Source organism: Maniola hyperantus, chromosome 19 (genome assembly GCF_902806685.2).
Source record: "Maniola hyperantus chromosome 19, iAphHyp1.2, whole genome shotgun sequence".
Taxonomy (NCBI): Eukaryota; Metazoa; Arthropoda; class Insecta; order Lepidoptera; family Nymphalidae; genus Maniola; species Maniola hyperantus.
In genome coordinates, this window is record NC_048554.1 from 8,510,131 (window position 1) to 8,536,476 (window position 26,346).

Below are 26,346 nucleotides of genomic sequence, written 5' to 3' on the forward strand. Positions count from 1 at the left end.
AGGATTTCAGACATTTTCGTTGCATCTCGCAACTACTTTTTCTTATCTTGTCTTGAAAGACACTATTTGGCCTACGTATAAAATGTATGTATCTACTCATAGACATATTCAATCTTCGCACCCGCCATTCGCCAATTAGGTATAGCTTGCGTTCTGTGCTTGAGTCCCATGAGGCTTGCCTTTGACATATTCATATCAAGTCCCATCACAATTCCCAACGCTTACCTCGTTGAGCTCAGTAATCAAAGTATCCAACTCAGATGCTAAAGAAGCTTAAAATTATTATGAATACACTGATTTTTACGGAAATTCATCACTGACTACATTTTCTTGTTAATAGTCAAGTACCAGCGTCGGTGAAAGTTACCAGTCTTGGGAAATGACTCATAGTCATAACACTCATAACTTTAACGAACAGACAATAATTGCGTGTAAATTAAAGCGATCAAACTATGGACTTAAAAGCGCGCAAGCTTGCGTTTTAATATTTGTAATATTACTTTCACACCATGTAACAATTTTATGTTGAAAACAAGCTTTACATTCTATAGAAATGTGAAATCGAAATGTTTTATCACTGTCACTGGTGTATTCAACTCAAAACTAAGCCATGATTGAAATTTTGATTTCAACTATGTGATTATACAAACAGTCGTCGGGCTAACTGAAGATGTCTGATTTGTTTTGATGGGGCTCAAAAGACTAGCGAATGTTGCAGCTCACTGCTAAGGAAAGTGAGTCCCTCTCCCCTCCCTCGATTCCCAGCCGGCGACAATGGTGCGGGTGTGCGGTCGCGTACCTGCTCGTGCGCCGCGATGCGCACCTCCGCTTCACCTCGCCACGGAAACGGCCACGAGCAGGTAGCGAACTGGCGGCCTAGTGCTCAGTTCAGTGTGCGCGCTCTCTCGCCGCCGGTGGTAGTGTCCAAGGTGCGCGGACGCACGCGCGCGAACCGCGAGCATGCTCTCTACGGCCAGCTTGTGAAGTGTCATCCTAGTGCATCAAACAACTGACGACATGTCCTGTGAAAGGAGAACAAAGGCTGCCCGTTTCCTCGAGCTGCGGTGAGTTCGCCGCATCATGCTTCCTGTCACGATCGACCAATCCTTTGTTGACTCCTCGCTAAGAATGACGTGTGTCCGTCTCTTTTCAACGCGCTTGCCTGCCGGCCGAACAGATGCTCGAAGTGCGTGTCTTAGTAACTGCCGTAATATTCTTACAAGAATAGCCTGATTTTATTGCGATGCCGAGTTATCTGCGGAAATGCTTAAGGAAATAATTATTAATGCTGTTATTCCTTTCAAGGATTTTTCAAGAAGTTGTTAAATAATAAGTTTCCAGTTGGTAACGTTAACATGAAGTACAAAGCTATTATGTGTAACCTTGAGAGACTAAGTTACGAAACCAGCGATCCGAGCACATGTAATCTTAACAAAATTAGTGGCCGTGATTTTCCCTCCCAACATTTCAAGGTTTTTTAACCTTCAAATTCAAAGTTGTTATTGGATTCTTCATGTTTCTTACTCTCGTTTCTTACTCTCAACCACTAGGAGTTCAATTTATAAGCTTTATGCAACAACATGTTTGGGGTAGGTGCATATATCTACCTAGATTTTTAATATCAGGCAGGAACCCCTATGAAGTTGCCTTGACAAGACCATAAAAAGAAATAATGCTACAGCATGAAGAACAACTTTCTGGTGGAATGCAGACGGCTGGGCAATAATGGCTCAGGCACAGATGTGGGGAGCTCCCCGCCTCGCCTCCCGGCCTTGAAAGGCTCTTGACCAGGGCAGCGTCGCCGATGTTGTATTTATTGCAACCTCCACGATCCGTACCGACGAGGTTATTGACGTCTCGAGACACAACAATTCATTTTCATGAGAACACGTAACTACGACCACTGACTCCTCTAACGCTCGCCTTCTCCTTGAAACGATTGTTCTCACGTCGATCTTGTTTTAATGAATAACCACAATACCAATTACGTCACTCCTAAGCTTGTTTTCCGCATTTGAAGTTTGATAGTTAACTACGTGAGTCACGAACCGCACACTGCTCGTAATTTGGCTTTTATATATTTGGTACTTAGTACCTACTATTTTCATAAAAGATGCACCAGGTGCAATATCCCTTTAACACGGTAAAGCAATATTATTTTTATATATATCTTATGCATGTACATATTTGTGTTCTCCACAGTCGCGAGCATCGTCTATAAATACACTCGTCAAGCAAGCACGGGCGTAGGATCGATGCCCAGCGAGTCCTAGGTGAAGGCCGATTGTTTTAGTTCCTCGCCCTTTAAACACAGCATCCCATTGACTATAACTGCAACTGTACTCTACTTCACTTTCCAGTCTCATTTAAATACCACCAATACCAACTCAACCAATTAAATCCGATTAGGTATCGATTATTTAGGACGACCTACAATCAGATAAATTCAGAATGTACCATATGGCGACAGATCGACACTTCAAAGCGAATGAGGTCGGCATATGTTGCCGCTTTCACTCCCTACATCACAATCGCTATTACGTATATTTATAAAATAGGCGCATTTTACAATGACATGTTTATATATCCGTTTATGGCAAACATGCAAATGCTCGCCCAATGAAGTTAAGTATGTCAGCCGTAACTTCCGCATAATAGTATAATCTACAACAAACTTTGATCATTTTATTCTGTTTCGAGAAGAAAAAGTTACTGTCTCCCAAACCTGATTTATAATCGCAATCAAAAAGAAATTTACTTTCCTTAAAAATTAAATGAAAAGTTTCATTCTGTTCTGATTTTATGACTGCCACAATTATACTAAACAATTCTTTCACATTTATATTCATACTTCGCAAGTTCTATTTAATACTGAAATTAAATTGAAACATCGATGGCCTACTATGTTTATGGTTAACAAAAATAATAACTAACCCAATTATAATTAGTTTAAAGAGTTGCTAATGCACGCACACGCGCCGCTGAGGGTAGTTTTTGCTTCTGGCAGCTGGTAACCCCACTAGTGACTCACGCACGTCCTGTATCTGTGCCCCAGTGTGCGCCGGGGTGAGTGTCAATGACCTCACTCCCAGCCCCGTGCAGCACATATTATATGCTACACGATTTATCTTTCGCCCTTTGTTATTCTCTGTTATTTATAGATATAACAACACTATACATTTTTTCATTTATACGCATCCTGACTATCCGTACCTAATATCAATTATACACAGGCCACTGTAATTGCTGTAAGTCACGGATTGTTTTGCCATGTAATAAACTCTTAGTTATTTTATCAATCTTTTTCCTCAAGAGTTCACCCATACATTCAATACCGGAATATCAACTTCGAACGTCATCATAACCTACTGAATATCAATATAAAATCATAGTGGCCGAAATTAATAATCATTAATCGATAATAATAATTAATCTGTAATCTGTTGATAAGTTAGCAAAGTTGATAAATAGTGCTGCCAAGTAACTTATCGACAGATCACAGATGAATTAATTAGCCGTAAATCTATCTACTACCCATTGTGTCAAGTACATTAATGACATGGAAATGATGGGCTAGTAGTTTGTATATAAATTAGCCCATTGTTTCATATTCATATCTAAACACACATTTACAACACAGTGCTTAGTAAGAAAATAAGACACAAATAAATCAATAAAGATTGTTGTAACTAAAAGAATCTATAATGACATTGTGGTAATACAGAAACATTACGGCCGACACCCGCGAGCGTCCCATCGCGCCGCTACTATTATACCGGTTTCCAGTTCCAACTGCATCGTCGATCCTTCCACAGAAAAACAAATGAAACAATCGACTGCTCACTGCTTGTTTTCTTTTTTGAGCTCGAGTCTGACGATCTTTGCTCTGTTGCTGTTTACTTTGATGCCCGGGAATCCAACAGCCGAACCTTTATGAACTTTATCGAGTTAAGAATTCCGAGTGAAACTATTTAAACGCTGCCATTCAAACAATGCAGATTCAGCTCATTTTCACTGTTGCAACAACTTAATTATTACCTGTTATAAAGAAAACTACAGCTATCAATTTAACTCCAGAATAATAGTGTATTGTTCTTTTTATCCATGTTTTTTAATGGGTTGCATTTACTTCCTATTATTATTATTCTATAGACTTTCAAGGTTTTGGTAATTTTTAAGGGTTCCGTACCTCAAAAGAAAAAACCGTCACTTCGAAGTCTGTCTGTCCGTCTGTCGTGTCTGTTAAGAAATGCTATAGGGTACTTCCCGTTGATCTAGAATTATGAAATTTGGCAGGTAGGTAGGTCTATAGCACAAGTAAAGGAATAAATCCGAAACCGTGAATTTCTGGTTACCTCACATAAAGGAAATAAAATGTGTTCATGAAAAAATAATTAGTACTTTCGATTTCTAAAGTAAGATAACTGTACCAAGTGGGGTATCATATGAAAGGGCTTTGCCTGTACATTCTAAAACAGATTTTTATTTATTTTTATGCATAATAGTTTTTAATTTATCGTGCAATATGTCTAAAAACATACCCGAGTACGAAACCCTCGGTGTGCGAGTCTGCCTCGTATTTGGCCGGTTTTGTACATCAAGGACTCAAAATTTTAATTCTTAAATACTATAAACAAATCGCTAAAAAGTGCCATTTGTTTTCTCGCTATTTGTAAATGTCACTGCAGTTTTAGCTTTTGGGTACCAAATCATCTAGATTTATTCAAACATATTAAACAATGTTTGGAATGACAAAATAACAGCATGATAATAATTGTCATAAATCATAAAATGTTTGATATAACAGACGACATCATTCAATATAATATTATGATTTATGTCGAGAAGTTTACGATTTCGTTTATCTTGTCTTCTATTTTAGCCTGTGTGTATGATCTAGTAAGCCTCCTTAAAATTAACAGGCAGCTTTTAATCTCTTCATGTCCACTATCTTTTATTATATTCTTGTACTATCTCATTTCTATGCCAGAGTACTCTGATTTTGTCGTACGTACAGTATCTATTCTATTCTTTTAATGCCTTTGAACCACGGGTTTTCCGCTTTCGCTTCCACTATTGCAGCATAATCCTTTGTTAGAACATTTAAAAAGTATTATATATTGGTATCATAATATATTTTGCGTTTAATTTATCAAATATTCAAAATACTGCGTTATTACTTTCACTTTGGCTGTAATTCCTCGTGTCTATAAATATACACAATTCCGTGACCAAGCATGGACGAGCAACTTATAACTCCGCGGGTGGTACGACGCTTATTTCCCCCCAGAGGGTGTTTTTAAATTACAGATGTTCCTGATTTTGCTTTTTTAAAATGCTTTTTCGATTCAGTTATTTATTTCTCATTAGATATACATTAGGAAACGCATAAGCGTAGAAATATCGGTATTTCATTGGAAGGCGAGATGGTTGAGTATTGCGAAGGCATTTTTAAGGTGGAGGGCGTGCTTATCTGTCGAGACTCGGGAACGGGGTGGTTAAGGGGGGCAGTCTTTGTTCGCCCCGCGGCATCTACAGCCACTTAAATGATTGCTCGGCTTTGTCTTGAAGCTACAGCTGTACTTACCTAGTTTTTCATAATATACCAACGTCAGATTTTTTGAGATTTCGCTTTTACCATCTTGAAGTTCTTAGCTGAACAATTAATACAATATCGAATATTTCTAGCTAGGATAGGTAGGCTCGTCATAATTATGTAAGAAGTACGTTGAGGGTACCCAACACTAACACATTGCCGATAACTTTCATTCCAAGTGCTTCCTTCCGGCGTGTCTTCCAGCAAACTTTACATTAGCTGCTTTGGAATTAACCGGTTCTAACAGTTTCCTTGCTAAGTAAATGAATAAGTTAAAACATGTGAAGGCGTCTATTAAATACAATGAGACCACCATGTACAATAAGGTAATGTCTTTTTGAATTTGCGATGGGCACGGCTGCGCGGGTAATTCATACGACGCGACGACGCGTCAAGAGCCTACACAATTCCCTTGTGCGAAGGCCATGTTTAAATTGTTTTTACCTTGTCTGTTAATACCTATTGTAGGCCAATGTTCAGCCAAATACTCAATGACCAAGTTTCTCCTCTACATTTTCAAAGCTTTATTTCCTTCCTTTCTTAATTTTTCACTAAAAGTTCCGTGAAATGATTTTAAAAACCGTGTTCTACGGCACTGATAAAAATGATTGGCGGTGTTTTACATGCCCGGTTAACTTTTTCTAGCTAACTAATTAATGCTTGTTAAGTCATTGATGTACCTATATGGTAAGATTAAAGTGGTATTCAGGTTTTACCCTCATGTACAGTTTATGTAGGCCTGATGCAGGCGCGGCGGCGAAAGCAGCGCTCCCTTGACACGCTACGGCGCGCGCGCATTGCTGTCAAGGCCCTCAGCTACCGGCGCATACGCATGGAATCCGCCAACCGACCGCTTAATCCCAGAGACTGTCTTAAGGTTCCTTATAACACGATACATTGTGATATCATCAGTTGCATATTATTAGAATTCATACGGACCTCGTCTCAAACACGTTAGTCCTTATTAGGTTCATATCCACCTCAACTTTATAAGCGAACACGTTTGAAATTTGCTGAGCGCTACTCTGAATTCTTGGTCACAGTAGAGCTTCGCCGCCACAGACAAACGATAATCAAGAAATATTTCTCTGCTTTGAGAAATTATTCATACATTGTTTTAAAGCATTGAACTGGTTTCTATCGGTGAAATCGTGTTCAAAAGAAGCAGAACTAATTTGCTTTTACATTTGTAAGAAAATGTCTCTTTACTATAGGGGCACAAAATAAAGCTTTCTGTAGTAAAATCTTTAATGCAAACCCTCAATCTGCCTGCAGCGCACTAAGAAGCAAATAGCATTACTATACATAAACAACTATAACTCATAACACGTCTATCCGACACGTTGGATTTCGCATTCTGCACTTAAATCATTAATTGCTGCCATTTATTACCTTTGTTTACCTTATTTGTTATTTTATTGAAACACGTGTAAAACTTTTTTTTTCTCAGTGTTTCATTGAAATATAACCAACTAGATGATGCCCGCGACTTCGTCCGCGTGAATTTAGGTTTTTAAAAATCCCGTGGGAACTCAATGATTTTCCGGGATAAAAAGTAGCCTATGTCCTTCCCCGGGATGCAAGCAAGGCATTTAGTAATGACAATTAAATGCTCTTAAGTTTTCTCTATTAAAATATTTAAAGCAGTCTCTGATTCCATCTGCAGAAAACTAATGAGCAAACAATATCACTATACTTAAACATCAAACGCGTCGCAGGGAGCCGCTGGATTCAGGCGGCGCAAGACCGTGGCGTGTGGAAGTCCCTACAAGAGACCTATGTCCAGCAGTGGACGTCTATCGGTTGATGATGATGATGATGATGATGATACCTACTTAAACAAACTATGCTCATATAAATCATAACATAAAACGTCAATCCGACTCATTAGATTTCGTATTCTGCACTTAAATCATTATTTATTACTGCCATTTATATGCCTTTGTTCACCTTGTTTGTTATTTTATTTTAACACTAGTAAAACCTTTTTTAGTTCAACAATTCATTGAAATACAACCATTATTTTTACTATCTCAAGAATCTAGAGTGAGATATCAGGTAATTTTTAGTATGAAACCTAGATTTTTTTACCTCCTGCCTAACCTCTACCTAGGCTGTGCCTCTGACCATACAATCACTAGTCACTACCCATATTATATACCTTAATGCTAAATGGATCATAACTTTTCGCATGGTAAAATTAATGACCTAGAGAATGACATAGATTACATATTATCTCCGACAAGCAAGGAGTTCCCGAGAGTTTTTTTAAAAACCAAAATCCACGCAAACGAAGTCGCAACTATCATCTAGTGAAAAATACGTTTGCTCTAAGATATACTAAGCAAATGAACGATTGTGTGACAACTGCGCGGAAGTTGCGAACAACAATTCCGCAAAAAATATTTGCAATTACATACCATATTTGTCGAAGTCTTATGTCATCTCCTGTAAAGTTGTAAAACGACTAATATCAGTATCCAGATTCCAGAGTAGAACTAAAAGAAATTATTATCTTATTTAAATATGAATTATGATATATTGCCGCCTATTGTACTTGCAAACCATCTTTGTTATATTTCTATTTGTTATACTTTTACTTTACTTTTACATGACATTCATTATTTGCCTTTGTATTACCACTTATCTTTTCTGTTCTTGTCTTTATTACTTTAGTTCTTGGTTTTTCTCATTAGAGGGTATGAACTATAAAGTATTGAAAAGTTTTGTTGAGTTTTTCTAGTACTGGAATCGCCACTTTAAAGCAAATATAACAAAAGAAGGAATTACTCCACAATGGCGCCGATTATATTATATGTAGAATATAGCTGCATCAAATTTTGATTTTTCTTTTTAATATTGCTAAAAAAGGATGAAACATTAATAGACTAAATTTTAGTGCACACCACAAAAGACAACAGGCTCTCGAGTGGCAGCTAAAGTCACGAGGTTTTACAGCTCTAAACTAAATTTAAAACTGTCAAACTGTGTCTGTGCTTTTCATATTACATTAGAAGAGGATGAGATATTACATTAGAAATTAGAATACTCTAAAATTTAGGTGTACCTACTCATATTCAGTACCAAAGTAGTCCCGATTTTTATTGTGATTGAATTATGTAGTCTGTACGATTAATAATGAGGTTTACTAACAAAAATCCACCAATGACGGCTATCATAAACTCATTTATATATTGTCTAACAATTAACATTAATCTGATAATCATAAAACATTCTGTCAGTTGCTATTTTCCTTTGGTCATAAACCATTTAAGAAATTTTTTGCCTGTTCTCTGCGGCTCGCCTAGATCTTTGCGAGTCATTGAGATGTTTTTGTGAATAGTTCAACTGGCGTTTTAGTTTAATGACGTTTATATGTTCGGAACATTAGTAATAATAATTTTATAATGTTTGGCCGTGGTTTTAATCGCCAGCATAAAATAAGCCGCCGCCGTTGACGCATCCTTGACATGTTCTATACAGTGACATACGCACGCGTCACTGCCGCGTTATGCAACCACCCGTATCATAATGCAATGTTTCTTATATTATAATATGAGCACTCCGATCCGTTAATCGGAAGTACGGGTAAACATCGGGTGGTTTTATATATTTCAGGAGCAGGATAGGATCCTAATTAAAAAACTTAGACAAGGTATTATCAATAAACCCGCATGCTCCAAAATTATAAACGTCAAAACTTTTTAATTTCATGGCTTCACTTTTTAATTTGGCTCTACTTATACCGGCTCTTCTCTCTCTGTCTACCGCATTCTTTGCCTTAGAAACTAAGTTCTAATGAATTAATTTGAGTGTCAATTCAAGTTTGTATCATTTAATTATATTGTTGATGAAATGAAATGAATGAAATCGTTAAATGAGAATTCATTAACATTATTAACAGAGCGCGATAGCCTTGAACCACAGTACCTACCTAAACATTTATATAAACTATACTAATAAAACGAAATTAGACCAAAACAAGAACCGATGTTCTGATGTGGTCTTGTATCTACCCTTATTTTTTAAACATTCTTTGGTAAATAAAATATTAGTGTGTATAATTTATTGAATGAAAAATTTTAAAAAGAAGGAAAGAAAATGTGTTTATTTGTTGTTGGTGCCACAGATAAAAACAAAGCATACAAATGTAACATTTTCATCTGTGACACCACCCCAAATGGGTATACAGCTCAGTATAATACATTGCATCATATGCGTTAGCATGCATAAATGCAGGACGCTGATTTACAGTTATTTAAATATGCGTATTAGAAAAATTTCTTACGAAAATCAATTTGACAAGTGTCCGTTCAGGGCCAGGGAAACTGCTAAGTAGATTTTTCCTTGACACAAGGCCTGTTGCAACGACAGCAACGGTTACAAGGTTACTGTGACACGCCCTAGCGATTATTTAATTGTTATTTAAATTGTTTCACTTGGAGACAGTTCTTCAGTATTGAGATTCGATTTAAATATTGAGCATAATTTGAGTGGTTATTAAATTAACTACATTTGAAAACGCAACGTGCTGTTTGAAATGCTTAACATTGTTTGCAAAGACTAGAAACTATTTATTCTGTAGCAGATACTACACAAACTACTTTTCATATTGGAGTTCGTGGATAAACTACACTGACCCCAAAGTAGGGTAAATCTTGTTGATCCGAATAAATATATTTTATTATCGAAAGTGCGGGTCGAATTTTTTTCATTACTCAGACCGTATAAGGTGTGGGCAAAGTTCTTGAAGAGGTCTCTTTCGCAAGGCTCTCCTTACGGCCGGGTCGACACTTTCTCCGGCTGTTTCGATTTATGTGAATTGGGCGACAATACTTGCTGTAAATTTAACTTTTTAACTTTCGACTTCATTGTATTATGATTACGAACATCCAAATATGTGTTTCTCATAATATGTTTGTAGGAGTTTTAAACTGATTCAGAGTCATTTCTTCTTTAGGTAGATACTACTTTATTTAGACCAGCCGTGGTAGCGGGCCGGTATATGAGCTTTGCCTATTTTGACTTTTATATTATCTTTGATTTAGACACGTATAAAGTAGATCTACCTCTTCATCATTCTGAATTCAATGTGACAAATATATAAAACAAAAAATGCCTATAACAATTCGAGTTTTGGTATAGATATCTACTATGAGGTTTATATGAGATAACTACCTATATTTAATGATTCTAACTTGGTGATGTCAGATACGATACAAAAAGAATACGTGGCATACCTACTTATTTAGAGACTCCCTCCACACTCTAACTTGCAAGCTAAACTCTTAAGAGCGTATGCACGGAAACTTGTTAATGAGTCTTTGGAGCAAAGTGTGAGACGTTGCGCCATGTACCTACTCAGTAACTTAACAAACTAATTCCGTTCTCGTTTTCGGCTAAAACTATCATGGCTAAGTAGTTTTCGCACTTCACAGGTTAAGGAGTTATATCTGTTTTTCGAGGTTAATTGTGACTACGGAACCCTACACTGCGCGTGGCCAGCCACGTACTTGGCCGGTTTTTTGACCATGTTGTAAGTGATAAAATACCGAAAATCGGATACTTAGTACTAAAGAAGTCTCTCTTATAAGAGAAGTTATTTATTCGGCAGTGAAAAATCAATTAGTAATGCATTTAATGTCGAAATACAACTTGGGACACCTGCAAGGAAAAACATCGTATCTCATTTTTCGTAACTTTACAAGAGAGCGCGTCAAGATTTAAAAAAATCTTATTAACTTATGTTAAGCCTGAACGCTATCCAACTTTGAAAATGCTTGTCAACAAGAGAAAATATACACCTTCGTGTAGTTTATAAGTTATTATTATAAGTGTTTTATGATTTTTGTGACATACAATTATATTCCACCATAAAATATGAAATGACATTGTATCTCAGACATAATGTAATCCAGTGTAGTGTTAATATTTCAATAAAATTGTAAGACATTATTTATACCCCAGGCACTATTTATTTCGAATTAAATTGCCTTACGCCGCGAAAGGCAATTTAATTCGAAATAATACTTGCCGAGAACAAGAGGGTCTCTTACATTACAATTTTAGTTACGTAATATTTTATTGATGGCATTCAAAGGTAAGTGTCTGTAACTAAATATACCTTTTTAGTATCTTCAGTGGCTGCTGACTGGAATCTTTATCCACTGACTAAAATCTTAACGCGAATGAATTTAGATACCGGGGTGTTCTCAAAAATAACAGCAAATGTTATGTAGACCAAGAATATGATTGTAACTCAAAATCCGCTAAAAAGTGAGTTACGATGTTTTCTCTTGCAGGTGTCGGATATATGTTTTCCTTTTTGCATTTTTGGTAACGTGTCCAACCTGATATGTTAAAGAGTATTTTTTATTTTGTATTTTAAACCAACATGCCTAAACTTTTTACTACATTTATTAGCAACACAGTACATTTGAAAATAGAATCGTTATAAAATTTTATTACGTTGTTATATCAAAAGCAACTAAATAACGGCTCATAAATCTGCGTGCTCCATTTCAATTAATAAAATTAATCCTCCCTCGCGGGCTGTCCGGTATTCAATTCAGTTTCAGGACGTTTCAATTTCGTTTGTGAATTGTGTTTTTTATTTGTTAGGTATACAAATTAAACGATGCCAATCAAGTTCTGTTCCAATTTATACCCCCTGGTCAAGTAATGTTTTGCGTCCATTTACTTATTGTATTGGTCTCAAAACGTGACCTTACCTTAGTCATTGGGAAATTGCGATAAAACTAATTTACTAAGAACTATTAACAGATACATGTGTCTGTTCTGAGAATTGACGCAGGTATAAATTAGATCAGCTAGACTCGAAGTTCACGGAAAGCAGTGTATCAGTTAATCGGTAGTTGGTATTCATATTTTATTTTAAGGCATCACGGTATAAATAGCAGTCTGAGATCCGAATGATCGCAATTTTCTTTGAATTTTAAGCTATTGATATTGATAGATAAAATAATTGTTTCGGATTCAAAGCCCCTAAGTCATCAATGGCAACACTCTATATGGGTTGTTCGAGATTTATTAGGAGGTAGCATGCCAGAGTCGTAAACCAGTCAATAACCTATAAGTTTTCAATGTGTGGGTTTAGGTCACACAATGTCTGGCCTCGCTGCCCTAATATTGGTTTACCGATCTGTCGCTGTCGACTAGGGTATGTACTCATATCGTCAGTCTATCTCACCCATGATATGTGCTACATATTCATCAAATTTGAATTTACGTTTAAATTAACGACCAATTTGTCACTCATGTCCTTAATTACACTAGCGGCACGCTATGATGGCCGGTTTGACACATTACAATAGTGATGTGGAATGTCAATTTATTCTCGAACAAAAAACAATTAAGTTTTGTTTTTGTACCTGATTAAATAGGTTTAATAAAACAAAAATGTATATGTTTATTTAATTTATTTGAACGAACTGAATATTTGAACGAAAATGAATATACATACTTTATATGCACACAAGAAACATATGAATACAAAAGATACCGAAAAAGGTGCCACAAAAGGCCATAATTAATCAGATTCGTCCATACTACTATTTTCACTGTCGTCACTGCTATCATCACATACATTAATAATTATATGTTCGTTTTCTATAATATTATCTATTTTCACATCTCTTTCATAATCTTCCCTTATTAATTTAACAGTTCTATTCACAACCTTTTCCCAGTCTCCTTTAGTCACATGTTCACAAGCTTCTTCTAATAATTTTAGCATTTTTTTTGTGGTAAATGGGGGTTCTGTATTGTGTCTTGCAGCATATCCCTTAATTTGAGCCCACACCAACTCAATCGCATTATACTCACAATGGTAAGGCGGTAACCGTATAACTCTGTGCCCATGTTCTAATGCTATTTCGTCAATGACGTATCGGATCTTGGTTGGTTTGTTTTCTTTTAAAAGACGTACTAATTCCGCTTTTAACATATTCATGTTTGCATCTACGCCATTTTTACGAAGCCATGCGACGATATCAGCTTTCTTTTGGGATTGGGCAGGTGGCTTGTCAATTTGCATCGAGTGGTATGGGGCGTTGTCCATAATTATAATAGATGGTTCAGGGAGGCTACACAACATTGAGGTAAACCATTCAGTAAACTTTTCTCCATTCATGTCTTCATGATAGTCTCCAGTGGTTTTTGACGCAAAAGCCATGAGAGAACCTTCGACAAACCCGTTGATGGTTCCGGCGTGACAAATTATAAGTCGCGATCCTTTTCCTACAGGAACTTTGGAAGTAGATGCTGCTGTGTCATCGTTCCAAGAACGGCCTACAGTATGGTTAGCATTAAGCCATGTTTCATCCAAGAACACAACATTTTGCCAATTTTTGATTTCTTTCACTTGCCGTAAAAAAGTATACCTTGCCATCGCTATATCAAATCTTTCCATCAATATTTTGCGTTTGTTACATTTTTTGTATCGAAATCCAATGGTCTTCAAAATCTTCGTTAAAGAACTTTCCCCACCGAAGAATAATCCAGCTTCCTTCAGTGAATGCACCAACTTTTTTCTTGTTGGATACTCCTTCTGTAAATAGTAGCCGTAAACATGTCTTCGGATAGCATCGGCATCAAAGCTATCGATGCCTACGACTGGTTTTGCTCGTTTTCTCTTTTTTGGTGTGTGAAGTTTATTTTCTTCTGTGCCAGTCTCGCCATATTTTTTTTAGTTATCCGTCTAACAGTTCGTTGTCCAATATTAAGCGCATCAGCTACGCGTTCAACCACTGACGTTATAGGTAAAATTGGCCCTCCATTTTGAGCTTCACGATCGAAATAGTTACGAAGGCGTATTAGGAACTCACGTGTCTGACTATTTAGAACAGTTCTCTGCGTACGTTCGGTCATATCGACGAAATCCACAACAAAGGGCTTGAACAGAGTCCAAATTAACGAGCAAGGGTCAACAGTAATGCAGTATCAATATTTGAAATCCAAAGCCAGGTCAAAACTATATCACAATCGCATTGCACTGACAGTTTATACTTTTCGAAGCAACGTCAATTCGAAACTGCTTTGTTTTGCATTGAGCATTGACGCGAGTTTGCCGGAGGTAGTAGTTGTGCTAGCCAGCGATCCTATGTGACGATCGTATTAGATTCCATTTTTAAAAATTTATTGATATTTTTTTGCGATTTCAGAGGTTTGTCCACATAGTGAAAATTGTTCATATTCACAAGTACATTCACCCCTTAAATGGTGCAAACTGATTTTTCTACACTTGTATACATTTAAGAAATCAATTTAATAAATAAATTTTGAGTCCTAAACCTAAAACTACATTCGATAAAATTTATGAATCTCTGCACATCACTATCGTCAATAAAGTAATACAATTATTTCCTTCAAAGTCGTTATCAATTAATACGGAACTTCATGAGCGGACAAACGTCAAACCGGCCATCATAGCGTGCCGCTATTATAGAGACAGAATGATCGAAACAACGATCGAATGATATACATTAAAAAATTACTTGTAATAAGGCTAGCTATAAGTAGATAATCAGTTAGGTACTAGATGAGGCTAGCTTTAAGTTTTATTGTAACACTTTCTATAAAAATTAAAGAAGATGTCATGATATGAACAAACCACAAAGATATGTGTAAAACTAAAGTGTAATTCACTCTTTTGAATTATCTTGTCCTATCAATTCTGAAACTTAGAAAGGAAGCGAATGAAACATAAACGGATGCATTTGTAAACTCAATATGTTGTGCTGTGTCGAAGAGGTACAACAACTTATAGGCATCTGGTATACTTTTAATACAGCTGAATGTGCGTCGTTTTGTCTAGTTCATTGTTCGGGCACGCTGGCACACGCTAATGTAGTCGGCCTAGCAACACTCCAATCCATTCACCTCTCACCAGGCGCGAACGGTTACGCTGAACGGAGCCGCACTCAAGTCTTGTGTTTATTCGAACGTTTTAAAACCACCGATTTCCATTTTGATATTTATCCGTCGCGCGATTGATGTGTCCTGACTGATCGTTGAATTCCCACGATTCAAAACCTGTAGTGAGTCAGCGAATAGATTAATCTTTTGCCATAATGTCGAATCGGAAAAATACCTTTTTTATTTGTTAAATTGACGTTGCAATGTCAAAATCAGGAGTTTTAAATTTATATTCTGTTGTATTTTATACCGATACGTTATAGGGAATTCCGGGTGGCGCCTGTGTTTTTATAGATATATAACTAGCTTATGCTCGAGACTTCGTCCGCTTGAACTACACAAATTTCAAACCCCTATTACACCCCCCTTAGGGGTTGAATTTTCAAAAATCCTTTCTTAGCGGATACCTACGTCATTAAAGCTATCTGCATGCCAAATTTCAGCCCAATCCGTCCAAAGTAGCTATGCGTTGATAGATCAGTCAGTCAGTCAGCCACCTTTCCTTTTATATATTTAGATAATAAATAATAATATTATGATGTCCATGGCTCGTAATTACGGAGTGACGTATTTATTTTTTAACTGTGTCCATGTAAACTTGGCAGTCGGCTGAAAATCTTGACATAGAATTTTGCGTAAAATGTAGGCACTTTACAAAATGTTTCTTGTTTGATATATAATGAGCCAATTAGTAAGTTACTCGACTGCAAGTTCAAGTGGAAGCGATTTGGTCGATGAAGAAGTTGGATACGGTCGGAGGTGACGCCGCGACGGAGGGGACACATTCACTACCTTTCACTTCCCGTTTTTGTTATGCCGCCGCTCTAGGCGACGGAAAGGCAGACGGCCTTGTAGCTTGCGTGCATTCTAGCCGTCCCTTCCCATCATACATAGTACACTCGAGGCTCCACCATCGAATGACATCATCTACAATGCTCGTTTGGCCTAATCAATTAGGCAAATCCATGAGCTTGTCTGTTTGTAGACTACACGTTAGTGACTTAATGGTTCGCCATTGCGTCGGAGCCACATACCTGCTCAACGCGGATGCATCGAATAATTTACAATTTTAATTAAAGATTTGATATACAATTACATGAGATCATAGTGAAGAAAAAACGATCGTATTAACAAAAACTCCAATAGATATTATGTTTATGTAGGTAACATTTGCGTGTGTTAGATCGAGGCTCCAGGGCCGTGCTAACCTTGGCTTTTGAACGGCGACTTTCACGGTTAGACGGTCGCTACGTTACATAAGATGCGCGTTCTATGGCACCGCGCCGGCGACGCCTGCGATCTGGCATCTGCTGTGATGACATCAAACCACTTATTTGCTACTACAAAACCAGTTTTTTGAACTAACAACAATAAAAAGAAAGTAACACTCTAACAATTACCTACTTACGTTAAATTACGCAAGTGTTTCATCGAGATTTGTGGCCTAAATTGTAATAAACCATTATGACAAACGATATTATGTAACTGTATTTTGGGAGTCATGTCAAGTAACCTTAATCCTAATACTTAGTTATATATGTATATTATGTGTGCCGTATGCTAGATGAGTTATGGGCAAAATCTGCTTCTTTTTGGACGCCCCAGAATCATCAACGCCAGCGTGGTCGGCCGAGGCGACGTTGGCGTGATGAATTAGATAAATTTACAGTTACGTGGCCTGAAGAGGCACGAAATAGAAAATTGTGGAAGGATCGGAGGGAAGCCTTTGCCCAGACGTGGGACAGCACAGGCTGATTTAGATTTAGATTTAGATATGTATATTATACTTATCAATATTTTATAATATTTGAAAGTTGGATGTTACTCCTTCAAGCCATAATGACTGAACCGAATCACAGTCATTTAGCTGCATTTGGGATGTGTATCACTTTATTTGACCTGATATACAAGGATCCTGGCGTGACTTCTAGTGCCCTTTTATTGTCATTTGCGTTCGTTGGTCTCAACGATTATTCATGATCAATAATCTCCCTTGAATTATTGATCATCATCATGATCAACCCATCGCCGGCTCACTACAGAGCACGGGTCTCCTCTCAGAGTGAGAAGGGTTCTCCATAATGTTCTCAAAGGTGTGTGAAGTCTGCCAATCCGCACTTGGCCAGCGTGGTAGACTATGGCCAAAACCCTTCTCACACTGAGAGGAGACCCGTGCTCTATAGTGAGCCGGCGATGGGTTGATCATGATGATGATGACCTCTTCCAAGTTTGCCCGCTTCCATCTAGACTGCATTGTCACTTACTGCCAGTTGAGTTTGCAGTCAGGGGCTCACATGTAAACTAAAAAAACGGTTAAGTGCGAGTCGCACACGAAGGATCCCGTACCATCGTACAAGAAATAAAACTTTAATTTTTGTAAATTTTCAGTGCAGCCATTTTGTCATTTTTTGTATTTGTTATAATAGCGGCAGTAGAAATTTTAACTCTCTACCAATTACGGTTCACGAGGTAGGTACAGCCCAGTGACAGACAGACGGACGGACGAATGGACGGACCGACACGACGGACGGACAGCAGGGGCTTAGTATGTAATAGGGTCCAGTTGGCACTCTTCGGTTATGGAATCCTAAAAAGTGTGGATTTCCTACTACATATAAAAAACTAGATGATGCCCGCGGCTTCGTCCGCGGGGATTTATGTTTGGTAGAAATCCTGTGGGAATTCTTAAATTAACCCGGGGAAGGACATAGGCTACTTTTTATCCCGGAAAAATTAAGTTCCCACAGGATTTTAAAAACCTAAATCCACGCGTACGAAGTCGCGGGCATCAGCTAGTTTATAATATTAGTATGGATAGTATGGATTACAGTTCCAATCAAATTGTTTTGAGTATTTTAATGAATGAGTTGTGTTTGTTAATTTCAGGTACAAGAGCGGGGTGCGCTCAGTGAGGGGCGGGGGCGGCGGCGGCGCGGAGGAGGCGCGGCGCGGCGGCCTCAAGGCGCTGCCGAAACGCGCCCGCACTCGCTGCAGGGGCATGAACATGGGGCAAAAGCTCTCCGGCGGAGTCAAGTCGGTGTCGCGCGACTGCACGGCGCCCTTCAAGGCGGTGGTCGCGCGCGAGCTGGCGCCCGAGCCGCCGCGCCCCGCGCGCCTCGACGCGCTGCTCGACGCGCCCCCCGCGCATGTCGACACACAGATCAAACATGCGTGGAACCCAGATGACCGGTAAGAGACTTCTTCTTTCGACTTAGCGTGCCACCGTGGTGGGTCCGCTTTCCTACATTTTGCCGTCCACTTTGCAAGGTTTTAGGGTGACATCTATAGAGCGCATTCTGACTTAGCTTAGACTTAAGACAGAGTTAAAACGAGACAGAGTTATATCATTTACATAAGTATGTCTCGCTTTAACTCAATCTTAAGTCTGAGCAAAGTCAAAGTGCGCTCTATAGATCTCAGCCTTAAGACATCCGAATTTTTGAGTCTATGAGCTCTAAGGTCAAGGTTAAGGTCTACCGATGAGAGACTTCAGACTACTAGTAAATAAACAACGCACTTGTTCGAAATCTTGATCGTAAACTGTGTAAAAGACAAAATGACTGACTGACATATGTCAACGTACCTACCTACAGCGCAAACCACTGAGTCTATTGTAGGGAGTGTAGGTTCTCTTAATTCGTAATTCTTACTTGCTCGGGTCACCAAAGGTTGAAATGTTAAATCGCTTGGCGGTACGTCTGTGCCGGTAATTAGTCACGACTGAAGCTTCCTACCATACCAGAGTCAATTTAGAAATTATAAACAAATTGCGTGCCGCGAGTCGAACCCGGGACCTCCCACTTCTAAGACCACAGCGCTCACCACTGCGCCAGGGAGGTCGTCAAAAGGCAATCCAAAATCTGCAATGTTGTAAATGGGCTTAACGAGTATGGAACGACTAGGGTTGTTGCGGATGCCAATATTTTGACATCCGAATGTTCCGCATTTGCGGATGCGGATGCGAATATCCCCCCTGTTGGTGGGTACCATTGTAAACTTTTGAAATGGTCAGTTAGCGAACGAAGATATCAACGAGCAAACACGCGCGAGGTAAGCACCACTTGTTGCAAATATGAATCAGTATGCATTAAAGCTCCGTACTAATTGATGCGGATGTCTGAATCCGTAACATCTCTGGTAACAACCACCGTACCACCGATGGAAAACGAATTTTCTTTTGTGCGTTTAAACTTTTTAATACTTACAAAAAAAGAATACACGGATTAAGATACTCTCAAAATAAGTTGATTCTTTGACCAGTATGAGACAATATAAAAGTGAACGTTTCAGCTGTTCACGTAACGAAGACTGAACTAATTTGAATTGGATTACCTTTTTGCGTAGAAACCATTTTTCCATTAGAATCACTGACACGATTTCGTTTTTATTCATTGAAAAAGTGTTATACTACAATGATCGTTGACGTAACTATTGCATAAAATCATGGAGTCAAATGACAAACTTTCAAAAATTTAAGAAATTCTATAATCAATATCTTCCCTAGTAGCTGTTCTTTCTTAACATATTATATTAGGAAGAGCTCGAGGTATACTATTTTTAAATAGACTAGATGGTTAAGTGGCAGTGGGTTGGTCACATTCGCCGGAGGACCGACGGCCCCTGGACTGAACCCGTGGTTCTCCTCTCCACGTTCTCGAGGAAAACCACGGTTCCAGTCCAGTCTCGTGGATGCCGCGTCTTGGTAAACGTAGAGGTGGAGCGATAACATCCAGAAAGTGGCTGACATCAATTGGATGCGAAATGCCGAGCCTTTCGCATCCAATTGATGTCAGGATAGGTAACATTGTCGCTACTTAAAAGAAGCCTATGTCGAACGGATACATATTGGTTAATGACGGCGTCGATTGACCTTTTCCATTTAGCCGAGTTCTTCTAACTTTTAAAAGTCTGCTAATAGCACAAACTAATTCAATTAAAGCCCACAAGAATTTATACGAATATACGAATCCTTATTGCTGTATATTGACAAAAACTTGTTGTAAAAGCAATCCTATGGCTTGTTAACCTTCACGAGGCGTCCTTGTTGATTGCCATTTTCGGAGCAAATCGACTCATAGACTTTACGTATATGACGGAACGAGGTTATTTTACCGATAAAACTGCGGGTCAATAGGTCTCCGTAATTATGTTTAAAAACACTCTGACGTCATCTTGCATAATTTTAAATGATTGTAATGAAATCTTAAGTGCTCATGCTGCTCTTAATTGCTAATTCGGTTGTAAACAAATTTTCAAGACAGGTCTAAATGTAGCGTTATTCTTTTCGCAAAAAAAAGATAACCTCTGGAAAAAGATAACATCTACCTACTTTTTTAAAGATTTGACTACAACCAAGTCTTGCCAATATCTTGACACTTGCGACTGCAAGATTGCAGTTGTCACAGTTGACACTGCTGCGTCGTAACTGATGACCGATTACGCAGTCAGCGTGCAGTCGCTTGCAATCGGCGTGTAGTTCTAGTACGGCATAGTACAATGTGGTTATAAATGCAGTCCGTGTGTCTAGACTCTAGAGTCACTCATCTCCGTAGTTTTTGATAACAATATAAATTATGCACTTTGACATACATACAGTAGAAAAATACAGCTTTGTTAAGAGTTGATAACAACTCTTAACGAAGCTGTATTTTTCTACTGAAAAGAAAAAAGAATAACGCTGCGCTTCGACTCTGCTGGTTTGCGTTACGCCTAAATTTATATTTGCATATTACTAAAAGTTTGAACGCCACTAATTGAATGTTTTGTTTTATTCCAGATCGTTAAACATATTCGTGAAAGAGGAGGACGCGTTAACGTTCCACCGGCACCCGGTGGCGCAGAGCACGGACTGCATCCGCGGGCGCGTGGGCTACTCGCGCGGCCTGCACTGCTGGGAGGTGGTGTGGCCGGCGCGCCAGCGCGGCACGCACGCCGTGGTGGGCGTGGCCACGGCGCACGCGCCGCTGCACTCCGTCGGCTACCAGAGCCTGGTGGGCGCCACCGACCAGAGCTGGGGCTGGGACCTCGGGAGAAATAAGGTAACGTCGACGAAGTTATCATTCCTTACATGCAAGGCCTAGGCCTTAGAGATGCTAGCATTACACGGGCTACCCGTTCAACCAATTGTGACGAAATTTGGTACAGAGATAGCTTGCATCCTGGGGAAGGACATAGGCTTTTTATCCAGGAAAATCAAAGAGTTTCTACAGGGTTTTTAAAAACCTAAATCCACGCGGACGAAGTCGCGGGCATCATCTAGTTGTATATAAACAAGTCATCCATTATCCAATCCATCAATTATTACTTTCGAGCTTTGCGGACACTAATATACGGAAGCTGAATTTTTATATTATAAAGATGTGGTTGTTTTGACGCAGGTTTACCACAACGCAAAGGGTACGGGCAGCAGCGGTGCCACGTACCCCGCGCTACTGCGGCCGGACGAGCAGTTCCTGGTGCCCGACCGCCTGCTCGTGGTGCTGGACATGGACGAGGGCACGCTGGCCTTCTGCGCGGACGGCCGCTACCTGGGCGTGGCGGCGCGCGGCCTGCGCGGCAAGACGCTGTACCCCGTCGTGTCCGCCGTGTGGGGCCACGCCGAGATCACCATGAAGTACATCGGCGGCCTCGACCGTGAGTCGCGTGCCTTATTATTATTTAATACAATACTTTTAAGTCTTGTTTCACGTCGACTGTCCCCGATCTATCATGCTCAAGAAAATGTTAAATAGGTAAATAGCTGTAAGCAATCTATGTTAAGCTTGTTGAGCAGTTTCCTTGATTATTCCCTTTGGAGACTGAATGGCTCGGCGCTGTCCTGGTTATCTCAAACAGTGCGAGACTGAGTATGATGGAGTTTACAATGAGAATACTTTTATATTGTTACAGCGGAACCGCTACCGCTAATGGAGCTGTGCAGACGCGTGATCCGACAGCGCGTGGGGCGCGCGCGGCTCCGCGCCGCCGCCTCGCGCCTCGCGCTGCCGCCCGCGCTCACCGCCTACCTGCTGTACCGCGCGCCCTAGCCGCCGCCCCCGCACGTCGCAGGCCCCGAGCCCTACACATGACCGCGCCCGCTGCACGCACACGCTTCCCATGCTAACTGTGTAGACGTACCCACGTCTGAAACCAAGCGTCCAGCGCTCGAGCCCGTTGACATTATGAACTGTATGATATAGGCTGAAAATTGGTATGGTGACTCTTCTGTGTTGCCCGAGTATGGCAAACTGACCGACCAGCAGGTCTGTGGTTTGCTATTTATTTAGATGTAAAAGTTTGAATGTTTGTTACTCCTCACCACAATGACAACCTATTTTGTTGCAAAGCGGGATTTAAAAAACCTATATCCTCGTGGACGTAGATGTTTGGGTTCTAAAGATATGATAAGATTCGGTTCTCCTGAAGAGAGCCGGCAAAAAACTTGGCCGGCCCGAACAATAAACAATGCTAACGAGGAGCTGAAAACGCGAAAGTCAGACCTGGGGTCATGGCGGCGTGCGACGCACAACAGACGGAAACGTTTAAGTGCGGAAACCAAGCCAGAGGGAAAAAATGGCGAAGTGCGATAGAGATGTGTGTACTTCTGGACGGCCAACTTAGAACCGACAAACGCAGAAAAACCAACATACGAATCTTCAGCTTTTATCAATCACCTCTTCAAAGTTTACTTCGGGCATTCGGGCTAGCATGCTTGCAATCGAACATACGCTCTCAAATGTAGACAGTTTCGACAAACGCAACTTCCCGTCGCTCTAACGGATGCGAAACTTATGATATCATACCTCGAACACGACTCCTCGATGTAGTGTCTATCCTATCCATTATGTTAACGGCTGAAATCAATATGGACTATGATTTTATGTTGCTCCTTCCAAATATTACATCGTGACTGTGCCACAGAATGATAATCTACTCCGCAATTTAGTAAAAATATTAGTATCTCAAATCGAAATAATGGGCAGTTTAAAGTTGTAATAAGAGCTGATTCCGAATTTCGCCAAGAAATTAATAAATAGAGAATTTATAATTTCCACTCAGATATTCTCAAGTACACTGCTTGACATTTGCTCTACTATTCAAAAGAACCTACTTTATAATTATTATCAGTCTATGCAGACATGTGTGACGTACATTCTGTGTATGCATTGGCATGTTGTGTGAATCGGCTCTTAAACTAATTAATGGAGATACAAGCCAAAGAAATTAGAATCATCAGAGATTTGTAACTTTCTATAAATATAATACCTATTTCAATATTTCATATCTTTTACAGTTCGAGGAATTCATTATTCATCTAAAGCGCGAAAATAATACAAAACTTTGCTTCCAAAACCTAGCTGTAGCATATTATGTAACTTCCAAAACAATCATTACAAGACTATGATAATAATTCCAAAAATGCGTACTTATAAATTTAATTACACAGTTCCATGAATGTAACGGGTTTAGATGTTCTGATTTAACATGTTACGTATAATTTCGATGAACATTATGATTTATTTTTGCACTATCTGTGATATTTATATTTTAAAGGAAACACCAGCATTTTTGTATGTGAAAATATTGTTACATTTGTGTCGAAGCATACCATAAGAAGTTTGTGAAGCATTCAATCATTGTGGATGGGTTAGTTATAATAATCACTTGACGCTTGTAGTGGTGGGCGGTTACTACGACGGTACTATTCCGTTACCGATATTATCAAATTATGGACGTTTTATATACGATAATATTTATAAGTTAAATGTGGCAGAAAATCATGACCAAAATTTGTGTTGACATCGATCCATATGCGAGCCGCACGTTTTGAAAGCCATATGATCTCTTATCGAATATGAATATCTGCATTGAATAGGACTAGTCACTGCAGAGCATCGTATTTAACTTGTTAAGAAATATTATAAGAGTGATCGAAGCGATTTATACATAACTGACGAGCCTCCGCGATATCGATATCTAATGTTAGATCGTTCTCCCCGAGTGCGCCGCTCGTGTCTAGGCCAGTGTATCGTTGGCAATCTTGCATACTATTTTATAGCTCATTTAGTGACTGGTTTATTTTTAGTTTAGGATTTTAATTCCTATTGTAAAAACGTGTGATTGTGTGATGTGTACATATATAACTACGGAGACACGCATTATATTGTTTAAAAATAAATGCTACTGAAAATTTTACTTTAACCATGTCAGAGTCGAGTTGAGAGAATTGATCTCAAACAATGCTCTCAATCGAGCAATATGCTAATTTTGAGTAAATCTCAGCATAGTTATGTTAACTGTAAATGTTAAGCGTGTACACCATGCCTTCCATCGTTAGCGAATTATGAGCTACCTGATAAATAAATGTATCATCAGAGTTCAATCTCTCACTGCTTTCTCAGCTGGATTCCACTCGCAGTGCAAGGCACGCTTTGGCGTTACTTCCTTGCGTTGTGTTCGTGAACATGACACAGTACTAATGCTATTCAATGTGTAAGGCCAGATTTCCACCTAAATGACAAAACATAATTTGTGTTGATAAAAACATAAGGTACTTTCAATTTACTACAAAGTATTGTTCTTGTTTATTTCCTAGAAATCTGGCTTAACAATGCCATCTTTCGCGGATGCGATGTACCTAATGTTTCGAGTCCTTAGAAACTCCTGTTATTCTCTCTTCGTCTTCGTTTGTGACGTTAGACTATTAGGTGTAATGCAATAAGTTTTTGAGAATAGTATTTTCAAAGCACCGTTTTCTAATGAATGAATACGTCAGCCATTTTTAACGCAAATTAGTTATATTGAGAAATGTGTAAAATAAGTACTTCCATTTCAATAAGTTTTTTTTGTATGTAGACTGTACGGCAAGTAGTCCCGCGCGGAGCTCTTTCATTGCCGTCGGTATTCACATTTCACCTCTACTTTATATAACACAGTTTAACGTTGAATGTAAACGCAAAGTAGTATATTATTTTGTAAAATATGAATACGAGGGGTTTCATGTGAATATCGACGTGTGTGAAGTAACTATGATAAACTGCCAAATGCGACATTTATGAGCGTTTCATGTGCGTGTGAACGAATGACGAATGAATGGACAATGAGTGACGAATGAATGACGAGCGATTGTTGAGTGCGAGCCGAATGATAAGGAATATTTTTGTTGTATAAGACCTAGATTTCATGGTAACATAAAATACACCAAGCTCGATATACTAATGAAATAAAGTCCTTTAGAATGAGCTCCGAGAGATACATGCTTATTTAAGTGTATTCTTTTCTGCCCAAACTAGTGTTAATTTATTTCAATACATTAACAGAAAGGGGCTCATTCGGAAGGATAAGGTATATAATTAGCGAAATATCCATTTTAGTTTTTTGAACCTTAGTCCTGTATATAAAATATCATTTTGCGACCTTTATTGAATTATTATAAGTGGAAATTGCATTTTAGTTTTATAAGTAGTAGGCAATATTTTTAAAGTCATTTCTAACAGACAACTGCGATTGACAGCGGAATCTCTTAGATACAATGAATAAAAAAAAATAGGAAAACGATTGGAATAAATATACTGGTTAAGAAAATAATAAATGATTATGAAATAAAATATAGTTCTTTTATTTATTAAGGATAATTTATTCCATACATATACTTTTTTAGATAAAATTAAACAAAATAATTAATAACTAAAAAGGCGGGTATAAAACTGACAATAGGCTATGTAACTGCCAATCCTATTTGCGCAGGCGATTGGAAATTGTTGCACCTGCCAGTTTAGATTTAGGGCTCTTTTCTGGACAGGCAGCGCGCCGCGCGGTGCGGCACGCGATTTTCC

At 38.8% G+C, this 26,346-nt stretch overlaps 1 protein-coding gene across 4 annotated transcripts in view; it reads left to right on the forward strand.

Moving 5' to 3' along the window:
- Nucleotides 1-26,118, forward strand: part of gus (splA/ryanodine receptor domain and SOCS box containing gustavus) — a 99,199-nt gene extending 73,081 nt beyond the window's left edge. For 3 of the 4 annotated variants that reach the window (XM_069504970.1, XM_034978904.2, XM_034978907.2), the window contains exons 2-5: nucleotides 18,419-18,721; nucleotides 21,309-21,570; nucleotides 21,910-22,165; nucleotides 22,421-26,118. In XM_069504970.1, the coding sequence (XP_069361071.1) occupies nucleotides 18,531-18,721; nucleotides 21,309-21,570; nucleotides 21,910-22,165; nucleotides 22,421-22,557 (846 nt within the window). In that variant the 5' untranslated portion in view covers nucleotides 18,419-18,530 and the 3' untranslated portion in view covers nucleotides 22,558-26,118. Of the gene's footprint in view, nucleotides 1-897; nucleotides 1,065-18,418; nucleotides 18,722-21,308; nucleotides 21,571-21,909; nucleotides 22,166-22,420 lie in introns of those variants that run through there. The other variant, XM_034978905.2, reaches the window with a different exon arrangement.
- Nucleotides 26,119-26,346: the final 228 nt, after the last annotated feature.